General features: G+C 66.6%; 1 protein-coding gene across 1 annotated transcript; it reads right to left on the bottom strand.

The window, feature by feature from the left end:
* Nucleotides 1–2,586: 2,586 nt before the first annotated feature.
* LOC127465699 (5-oxoprolinase-like) lies at nucleotides 2,587–10,775 on the bottom strand (the record flags this gene model as incomplete). The annotated part of the gene is made up of 6 exons (XM_051776205.1): nucleotides 2,587–4,285; nucleotides 5,328–5,426; nucleotides 7,038–7,200; nucleotides 8,279–8,438; nucleotides 10,447–10,596; nucleotides 10,708–10,775. Coding segments are annotated over 6 exons (935 nt in total), but the record flags the coding sequence as incomplete, so codon positions are not given.
* Nucleotides 10,776–10,853: the final 78 nt, after the last annotated feature.

The following is a 10,853-nucleotide window of genomic DNA, read 5'->3' as shown; positions in this document are numbered from 1 at the left end:
TTGATCTGGTATCAGCCTGGTATTGATCTGGTATCAGCCTGGCATTGATCCGGCAGCAGCCTGGTATTGATCTGGTATCAGCCTGGTATTGATCTGGTATCAGCCTGGCATTGATCCGGCAGCAGCCTGGTATTGATCTGGTATCAGCCTGGTATTGATCTGGTATCAGCCTGGCATTGATCCGGCAGCAGCCTGGTATTGATCTGGTATCAGCCTGGCATTGATCCGGCATCAGCCTGGCATTGATCTGGTATCAGCCTGGCATTGATCCGGCATCAGCCTGGCATTGATCCGGCAGCAGCCTGGCATTGATCCGGTATCAGCCTGGTATTGATCCGGCATCAGCCTGGCATTGATCCGGCAGCAGCCTGGTATTGATCTGGTATCAGCCTGGCATTGATCTGGTATCAGCCTGGTATTGATCCAGCATCAGCCTGGTATTGATCTGGCAGCAGCCTGGCATTGGTTTGGCATCGATCCACCATCGGTTCAGCATCAATCCGGCTCCACTCCGGCATCGATCCGACATCAGTCTGACATTGATTGGGCATCGATCCAGCATCGATCCAGCATCATTCCAGTATTGATCCAGCATCATTCCAGCATGGATCCAGCATGAAACCAGCACGGATCCAGCTCCAGACCAGCATCATTCCAGCATTGATCAGGCATCAGTCCCGGCCCCAGCCTGGCATCGATCCGGTATTGATCTGGTATCGATCCGGCCCAGCCGGGCATTGATCCGGTATCGATCCTTGGTCAGGGATTAAACGGGGTTTGTTTGGAATCGGCTCTGGGTGAGTCTGTCCTGAAATGGAGCCCCGGTGATTGATCCGGGCATTGATCCGGGATCGGTCGGGTAATCGGCTCGGGATCAGTCCAGCATTGATCCCGGGATCGATCAGGTATTGGCTCGGGATCAGTCCAGCATTGATCCAGCATTGATCTGGTATTGGCTCAGGATCAATCCAGCATTGATCTGGTATTGGTTCATCAATCCAGCATTGATCCTGCATTGATCTGGTATTGGCTCAGGATCAATCCAGCATCAATCCAGCATTGATCCAACATCAATCCAGTATCACACCAGTATTGATCTGGCATCAGTCCAGTATTGATCCAGCATCGGTCCAGCATCAGTTCAGTGTCAATCTGGTACGAAAGGAGCAGTTGTCAGGGATTGATCCAGCATAAGCCCAGTATTGATCTGCTATTGCTCCAGTATCGATCTGGCACGTAACAGTATCGGCCCAGCATTGATCCGGCATCAGTCCATTATCGATCCATTATTGATCCATTATCGATCCAGCATCAGCGCAACATTGATCCGGCGCCAGCCTGGTGTGGGTCTGCCATTGCTCTGCCATTGATCCGGTATCGGCATTGATCCAGCACTGACCTGGCATTGATCTGGCACTGATCTGGCATTGATCTGGCATTGATCCAGCCCTGACCTGGCATTGACCTGGCATTGATCCAGCACTAATCTGGCATTGATCCAGTCCTGATCTGGCATTGATCTGGCACTGACCTGGTATTGATCTGGCATTGATCTGGCACTGACCTGGCATTGATCTGGCACTGACCTGGTATTGATCTGGCATTGATCTGGCACTGACCTGGCATTGATCTGGCATTGATCCAGCACTAATCTGGCATTGATCCAGCACTGACCTGGCATTGATCTGGCATTGATCCAGCACTGACCTGGCATTGATCTGGCATTGATCTGGCATTGATCTGGCCCAGCCACGGGATCAATAAAGGCCTGGAGTGCAGGGGGGGGTGGGTGGTGCCGGCACTGCCCCACAGCACAGGGGCAGGGACCGGGGGTGGGAAGGGGGGGTCCAGGCGTGTGGGGCAGAGCCGGGGGGGCTCCCTGGGGGTCCCAGCACCCCCCCCCCCCACTCCACAGACACGGGGCGGGAGGGCACAGTTGGATTTATTGGAAGCTGGAACGCGGGGGGGGGGGCAGGGGGAGACCCCAAAATGGGGGCGGGGCCCCCCCGGGGGGAGGGGCTGAGCCCCCAGAGTGGGGAGACACAAACTGGGGCTGGGGGGGTGAACCAGGGAGGGGGCAGAGCCGGGGGGTGCAGAGATGGGGGGGGGGTCTGCCCTATAGACTGAGCTGATCTAGGGGGGGCTGCCCCATAGTGGGGCTGGGGGGGCCTGCCCTATAGACTGAGCTGATCTAGGGGGGGCTGCCCCATAGTGGGGCTGGGGGGCTGCCCTATAGACTGAGCTGATCTAGGGGGGGCTGCCCCACATGGGGCTGGGGGGGCCTGCCCTATAGACTGAGCTGATCTAGGGGGGCTGCCCTATAGACTGAGCTGATCTAGGGGGGCTGCCCTATAGACTGAGCTGATCTAGGGGGGGCTGCCCTATAGATTGAGCTGATCTAGGGGGGGCTGCCCTATAGACTGAGCTGATCTAGGGGGGCTGCCCTATAGATTGAGCTGATCTAGGGGGGGGGCTGCCCCATAGTGGGGCTGGGGGGCTGCCCTATAGACTGAGCTGATCTAGGGGGGGCTGCCCTATAGATTGAGCTGATCTAGGGGGGGCTGCCCTATAGACTGAGCTGATCTAGGGGGGGCTGCCCTATAGATTGAGCTGATCTAGGGGGGGCTGCCCCACAGTGGGGCTGGGGGGCTGGGAAGGGCTGGGGTTGTCCTACAGACTGTGCAGAGCTGGGGTTGGGGGGCTGCCCCATGGACTGTGCGTATCTGGGGGGGGCTGCCCCACAGAGGGGTGCATAGCTGGAGGGGGGGGTCTGCCCCTAGGAAGGGTTGGGGGGCTGCCCCAATGGGGGGATTTGGGGGCTGCCCCATAGAGGGGTGCATAGCTGGAGGGGGGGGGTTGCCCCTAGGAAGGGTTGGGGGGCTGCCCCATGGGGGATTTGGGGGCTGCCCCATAGAGGGGTGCATAGCTGGAGTTGGGGGGCTGCCCCATGGGGGGATTTGGGGGCTGCCCCATGGGGGTTTGGGGGCTGCCCCATAGAGGGGACACAGCTGGAGTTGGGGGGCTGCCCCACAACCTGTGCGTCTCTAGGAGGGGGGGGCTGCCCCACAGCAGACCTGGGGGGCTGCTCCCCGAAATGTGCGTATCTGGGGGGGGGCTGTGCTATAAGGGGGCCTGGGGGGCTGCCCCATAGCAGGGTTGGGGGGCTGCCCCACAGACTGTGCGTATCTAGAGGGGGGGCTGCCCCACACGGGGTGGGGGGCTGCCCTATAGAGGGGGCAGAGCTGGGTGGGGGGGGCTGCCCCATGGACTGTGCGTGTCTGGGGGGGTGCTGTGATACAGGGGGGGGCTGGGGGGCTGCCCCAGAGCGGGGCTGGGGGGCTGCCCCCACGGGGGTGTGTGTACCTAGGGCTGGGCTGCCCCACAGCAGGCTCGGGGGCTGCCCCACAGGGGGTTGGGGGGCTGCCCCATGGGGTTGGGGAGCTGCCCCTATAGACTGTGCATGGCTGGGGTTGGGGGACTGCCCCATGGGGTGGGGGGCTGCCCCACAGCAGGCTCGGGGGCTGCCCTATAGACTGTGCATGGCTGGGGTTGGGGGGCTGCCCTATAGAGGGGTTGGGGGGCTGCCCCACAGGGGGTCACGGGGCTGCCCTATAGACTGAGCATGGCTGGGGTTGGGGGGGCTGCCCCAATGGGGTTGGGGGGCTGCCTATAGACTGTGCACGGCTGGGGGTTGGGGGGCTGCCCCATAGGGGGCTGGGGGGCTGCCCCACAGCAGGCTCGGGGGGCTGCCCCACAGAGGGGTTGGGGGTCTGCCCCACAGCAGGCTCGGGGGGCTGCCCCACAGCGGGTTGGGGGGTCTGCCCCACAGCAGGCTCGGGGGGCTGCCCCACAGGGGGTCAGGGGGCTGCCCCACAGCAGGCTCGGGGGGCTGCCCTATAGAGGGGTCGGGGGGCTGCCCCCACAGCAGGCTCGGGGGGCTGCCCCACAGGGGGTCAGGGGGCTGCCCCACAGCAGGCTCGGGGGGCTGCCCTATAGAGGGGTCGGGGGGCTGCCCCCACAGCAGGCTCGGGGGGGCTGCCCCACAGCGAGGGGGTCCCTCACACGGCCTCCTGCGCCCGCCGGTACTCGAAGACGCTGCCGCGCTCGGCGAAGGTCTGTGGGGCCTGTTGGGTCTGTGGGGCCTGTGGGGTCTGTGGGGTCTGTGGGGCCGGGGGGAGCACCCACAGGTCCTGGGGGTCCCGGGGGTCCCCGGGGATCCCCCCCAGACCCCTCCTCGGGGGGGCCGAAGCCGCCCCCGCCGGGGGTCAGGAGGCGGAAAACGTCCTGTGGGGGGAGAAAAAGGGGGGTCAGGGGGGAGTTTGGGGGATTGGGGGGGCGGGTTTGGGGTTGGCAGAGGGTGCAGGGGGGGTTTTGTGGGTGCCGAGGGGGGTTTTGGGGTCCCAGGGGGGGGTTGGGGTGCCAGGGGGTGTTTTTGGGGTGCCAGGGGGGTTTTGGGATGCAGGGGGGGAGTTTGGGGGATTGGGGGTGTTTGGGGTGCCAGGGGGTGTCTTGGGGTCCCAGGGGGTGTTTGGGGTGACAGGGGGGGTTTGGGGTGCAGGGGAGGAGTTTGGGGTGACAGGGGGGGTTTGGGGTGCAGGGGGGAGTTTGGGGGATTGGGGGGGGGGGGGTTTGGGGTTGTCAGGGGGTGCAGGGGGGGGGTTTTGGGGTCCCAGGGGGTGTTTGGGGTGCCAGGGGGGGGTTTGGGGTGCCAGGGGGGTTTTGGGGTGCAGGGGGGGGTTTGGGGTGACAGGGGGGGTTTGGGGTGCAAGGGGGGGGGTTGGGGTGCCAGGGGGGGGTTTTGGGGTGCCAGGAAGTGTTTTGGGGTGCCAGGGGGGTTTTGGGGTGCCAGGGGGGTGTTTTGGGGGGTTGTGTTGGGGTCAGGGGTGTTTGGGGGGTTGTGTTGGGGTTTGGGGGGGTTGGGGGGTTGTGTTGGGGTTCAGGGGGATTTGGGAGGTTATGTTGGGGCTCGAAGGGGTTTGGGGGGTTCAGGGGGTTGTGTTGGGGTTCAGGGGGTTCGGGGGGTTGTTCTGGGGTTCAGGGGGGTTTGGGGGGTTGTGTTGGGGTTCAGGGGGTTCAGGGGGGTTGTTCTGGGTTTTCAGGGGGTTCGGGGGGGTTTTGTTGGGGTTCAGGGGGTTCGGGGGGCTGTGTTGGGGTTCAGGGGGTTGTTCTGGGGTTCAGGGGGTTCGGGGGGGTTTTGTTGGGGTCAGGGTGTTTGGGGGGGTTTTGTTGGGGTTCAGGGGGTTCGGGGGGGCTGTGCTGGGGTTCAGGGGGTTTGGGGGGGCTGTGTTGGGGTTCAGGGGGTGTTTTGGGGGGGGGGGGTCTCACCCCCCGGTTCCACGGCCACTGAGCTCTTGCCCCCCCAGGTTGATGGGTTCGGCCGTCCCGGCGCAGCAGCAGGTTCAGCCCCGGGGCCCCGGGGAGACCCCCTGGGAGGGAGAGGGGGGGGGTCAGGGGGGGTCAGGGGGGTTTAGGGGGGGTCAGGGGGGGTCAGGGGGGTTTAGGGGGGCTCAGGGAGGTCAGGGGGGTCAGGGGGTTGGAGGCCCATGGGGGAGTGACGGGGTCCCTGGGGGGTCCCCGGGGGCTCTGAGGGTACTGAGGGGGGGTCTCCAGGTGCCTTGGGGGTCCCTGGAGGGGAATTAGGGGGTCCCAGGGAGGGTCTCTGGGGCGTCCCTGGGGGTCCCTGGACTGCTCTGGGGGTCTGGGGTTGGAGGACTGTGGGGGAGTGACCCTGGAGGTCTCCGGGGGCTCTGAGGGTACTGAGGGGGGGTCTCCTGTAGGTTGTCCCTGTATGGGAATTAGGGGGGTCCCAGGGAGGGTCTCTGGGGGTCCCTGGGGGTCCTGGACCGCTCTGGGGGTCTGGGGTTGCTCCAGGGCCGTCCCTGGGGGTTCCATCCCCCCCCACCCCACCCCCGCCACAGGGGCACACGGGGGGCTATGGGGGGGCTTGGGGGGGTCTGGGGTGAGTGAGGGGTGTCCTGGGGGTTCCCCGGGGGGCTTGGGGGGGTCTGGGGAGTGAGGGGTGTCCTGGGGGTTCCCAGGGGGGCTTTGGGGGGGGTCTGGGGAGTGAGGGGTGTCCTGGGGGTTCCCGGGGGGCTCTGTGGGGGTCTGGGGAGTGAGGGGTGTCCTGGGGGTCCCAGGGGGCTTTGGGGGGGTCTGGGGAGTGAGGGGTGTCCTGGGGGTTCCCGGGGGGCTTGGGGGGGTCCTGGGGAGTGAGGGAGTGTCCTGGGGGTTCCAGGGGGCTTCTGGGGGGGGTCTGGGAGGGAGGGTGTCCTGGGGGTTCCCAGGGGGGGCTCTGGGGGTCCCGGGGGGTTCTGGGGAGGTTTCCTGAGCCCCCCCCCCTCACCGGCCATGCCGTGGAGCTGCGTGGCTGATGGGGGCTATGGGGGGGGTTATGGGTACCCAGGGGGGGTCTCCGGGGGGGTCTCTGGGGGGGTGTGTGGCTTTTGGGGATTATGGGGGGTGATGGGTACCCGGGGGTCTCTGGGGGGGGGTCTCGGGGGGGGGGTCTCACCGGCCATGCCGTGGGGCCACGTGGGTGTTGGGGGCCGTGGGGGGGGTGATGGGTACCCGGGGGGGTCTCTGGGGGTTTCTAGGGGGGTCTCTGAGCCCCCCCCCTCACCAGCCATGTGGCTTTTGGGGGTCGTGGGGGGCTGATGGGTACCCGGGCGGTCTCGGGGGGGGGGTCTCTGGGGGTCTCACTGACCATGCCGTAGGGCCACGTGGCTTTTGGGGGCCGTGGGGGGGTGATGGGTACCCGGGGGTCTCGGGGGGGGGGGGTGATGGGGTACCCGCCGGGGGTCTCAGGGGGGTGATGGGTACCCGGGGGTCTCTGGGAGGTTCCCTGAGCCCCCCCCCTCACCGGCCATGCCGTAGGGCCGCGTGGCTGATGGGGATTATGGGGGGGGGTTATGGGTACCCAGGGGTCTCTGGGGGTCTCTGGGGGGGGTCTCACCGGCCATGGCCGCGTGGCTCATGGGTATTATGGGGGGGGTGATGGGTACCCGGGGGTCTCTGGGGGTCTCTGGGGGGGGTCTCACCGGCCATGCCGTAGGGCCGCGTGGCTCGGCGCTCGCTCAGCACCGGACAGCACCGTCGCCCTGCGGAAGAGCAGCTCCCGGACCACCCCGTCCCCCCCCGGGAAGCGCCCGGAGCCCCCCGAGCCCCCCCCGGAGCTCGAAGCGCTGCAGCACCACCGGGTACCTGCGAGGGGGGGGGCCGTGGGGGGGTCAGTGGGGGCACCCCCCAGACCACACGGCACCCAGGAGCCAGACCCCCGGACCCCCCCCCCCCAGTTCCACAACAGCCGGGGACACTGAGACCCCAAATCTGGGACCCCCCAGTCTGGGGACCCTCAAACCCGTTGGGCACACCCAGACCCCCAACCCCGGGATCCCCCAATTTGGGGACCCCCAAACCCACTGGGCACACCCAGACCCCCCAACCCCCTAAGACCCCCCAATTTGGGGTCCCCCAAACCCACTGGCACCACCAAGATCCTCAACTCCCCCAATTCGGGTCCCCCCAAACCCACTGGGCACACCCAGATCCCCAACCCCCGGACCCCCCAATTTGGTGACCCCCAAACCCTCTGGGCACCCCCAGACCCCCAACCCCCGGGACCCCCCAGTTTGGGGACCCCCAAACCCACTGGGCCCACCCAGACCCCCAACCCCAGGGTCCCCTCAATTTGGGGGCCCCCCCAAACCCCCTGGGCATACCCAGACCCCCAAACTCCCGGGTTCCCCCAGTGTGGGGACCCCCCAAACCCACTGGGCACACCCAGACCCCCAAACCCCGGGACCCCCGGTTTGGGACCCCCAAACCCAGGGACATCGAGATACCCAACCCCTGGGACTCCCCCAGTTTGGGACCCCCAAACCCGGTGATGCCGAGACCCCCAACCCCCGGTTCCCCCCAATTCGGAGACCCCCAAACCCACTGGACACCCCCAAACCCCCAACCCCCGGGACCCCCCAATTTGGGGCCCCCCAAACCCTCTGGGCACACCCAGACCCCCAACCCCCGGACCCCCAATTTGGGTCCCCCAAACCCCTGGACACCCCCAGACCCCCAAGCCCCTAAGACCCCCCAATTTGGGACCCCCAAACCCCCTGGGCACACCCAGACCCTCCAGCACCCCCTCAACCCCCAAGCCCCTCCCAGCAGCCCCCCCCCCTCCCCCAAAGCCGATCCCCCCCTGGACGATCCCCCCTGGCCCCGTCCCCGAGACCCCCCGGGAGCCCCCGGAAGCCCCCCCGAGACCCCCCCGGGGCCGCACCGGAGCTCGAGGGTCTCGGGGTCGGTGATGCGGGGTGTTGGTCATGTGCGTGTGGACCCCGCTGCGACCCCTCCAGTGGGGCCCGGCCCCGGCGCCCCCCCGCCACCGTCTCGTAGTAACCCCCCCGCTCCGAGCCGAACGTCACGTTGTTCATGCAGCCCTAAAGGGGGGGGGAAAGGAAGGGGGGGGACCCCCAAAACGGGGGGGGGGACACACTGAGACCCCCAAAAGCCTGGCACGGTCAAAAGTGAGGACCCCCAAAGCTGGGGACACTGAGAATCACAACCCACGGGAACCCCCCCAGTTTGGGAGCCCCAAAGCCGGGGACATGAAGACCCCAAACCTGGGACACCCCAGTTTGGGGACCCTCAAACCCAGTGGGCACACCCAGACCCTCAACCCCTGGGATCCCCCACTTTGGGGACCCCCAAACCTGGGGATCACCGAGAAACCCCAACCCCCGGGAACCCCCCAGTTTGGGGAGCCCCACACCCAGTGGGCACATTGAGACCCCAAACCCTGGGACCCCTCAACTTTGGGGACCCCCAAACCCAGGAACATCCCAGTTTGGGTCCCCCAAAGCCGGTGGGCACATTGAGACCCCCAACCCCCGGGACCCCCCACTTTGGGCCCCCCCAAACCCGGGGACACTGAGACCCCCAGCCCCCGGGACCCCCCAGTTTGGGGACCTCCAATTTGGGGACCCCCAAACCCAGGGCACACTGAGACCCCCAACCCCCGGGATCTCCCAGTTTGGGGCCCCCCAAACCCTCTGGGCACACCCAAATCCCCAACCCCCAGGGCCCCCCACTTTGGGGCCCCCCAAACCCGGGGACACTGAGACCCCCAACCCCCAGGACTGCCCCAGTTTGGGGCCCCCCCAACCCCGGGGGACGTCAAAACCCCAACCCCCGGGAACCCTCAATTTGGGGACCCCCAAACCTGGGGACACCAAGACCCTCAACCCCTGGGACCCCTCAATTTGAGGACCCTCAAACCTGGGACAGTGAGACCCCCAAACCCTGAGACCCCTCAATTTGGGAACCCCCCAAACCCGGTGGGCACACCCAGACCCCAACTCCCTAAGACCCCCCCAATTCGGGGACCCCCAAACCCTCTGAGCACACCCAGACCCCCAACCCCCGGGACCCCCCAGTTTGGGGACCCCCAAACCCAGGGACACCAAGACCCCAAACCCCGGGTCCCCCCAGTTTGGGGACCCCCAAACCCGAGGACACCAAAACCCCAACCCCTGGTACCCCTGAATTTGGGGACCCCCAAACCCGCTGGGCACACGGAGATCCTCAAACCCCTGAGACCCTCTCAATTTGGGGACCCCCAAACCTGGGGACACCAAGACCCCCAACCCCTGGGACCCCCTCAATTTGAGGACCCTCAAACCTGGGACAGTGAGACCCCCAACCCCCGGGACCCCCAATTTGGGGAACCCCAAAGCTGGTGGGCACACCCAGACCCCAAAAGCCTGGGACTCTCCACTTTGGGGACCCCCAAACCCGCTGGGCACACCCAGACCCCCAACCCCCTGGATCCCCCAATTGGGGACGCCCAAACCCTCTGGGCACACCCAGATCCCCAAACCCTGGGACTCTCCACTTTGGGGACCCCCCAAACCCTCTGGTCACACTGAGACCCCAAAACCCCGGGACCCCCCAGTTTGGGGACCCCCAAACCCTCTGGGCACACCCAGATCCCCAACCCCCGGGACCCCCCAATTTGGGGACCCCCAAACCCGGGAACATTGAGACCCTCAACCCCCGGTACCCCCCAATTCGGAGACCCCCAAACCCTCTGGCACACCCAGACCCTCAACCCCCTAAGACCCCCCCACTTTGGAGACCCCCAAACCCAAGGACGTCAAAACCCCAATCCCCGGGTCCCCCCAATTTGGGGACCCCCAACCCAGGGACACTGAGATACCCCAACCCCTGGGACCCCCCACTTTGCAGACCCCCAAACCCACTGGGCACACCCAGACCCCAACCCCCAAGACCCCCCCAATTCGGAGACCCCCAAACCCGGTGAGCACACCAGACCCCAACCCCCAGACCCAGAAGTTTCTCAGGGTGACCCCTGGGACCCCCCAGACCCCTCCCCGTGCCTCCCCGTGCCCCCCCGTGCCCCCCCGAGCCCCCCCAGCCCCCCGTTACCTGCGAGGCCGCGCAGACCCCGAAGGCCCGGAGCACCACGTCGACCACCCGCTGTGACGTCAGCACATTGCCCCCCACCACGGCGGCCTCGGGGGAGGGGTCCAGGATGGAGCCCCCCGGGATCAGCACCCGCACGGGGGCCAGGCACCCCTGGGGGGGGAAATGGGGGGGGGGGGTCAGGAGTCGGGGGGGGGACCCCTGAGACCACCCGAGCTCCTCCGAGTGACGTGGGAGCGCCCCGGGTTGGTCGGGGGGTCCCACCTCCTTGAGGGGGGTGTCGGGGGGGGTCGGGGGTCCCACCTCCTTGAGGGGGGTGTCAGGGGTCCCACCTGTTTGAGGGAGGTGTCGGGGGGGTGTTGGGGGTCCTACCTGGTAGGGGGGGTGTCGGGGGGGGGTCAGAGGTCCCG

Source organism: Manacus candei, unplaced genomic scaffold, assembly GCF_025592945.1.
Source record: "Manacus candei isolate 608988 ecotype Guabito, Panama unplaced genomic scaffold, ASM2559294v1 h1tg000466l, whole genome shotgun sequence".
Taxonomy (NCBI): Eukaryota; Metazoa; Chordata; class Aves; order Passeriformes; family Pipridae; genus Manacus; species Manacus candei.
Note: the sequence above shows the minus strand (reverse complement) of the source record. Positions and strands in the feature narration are given on the sequence as shown.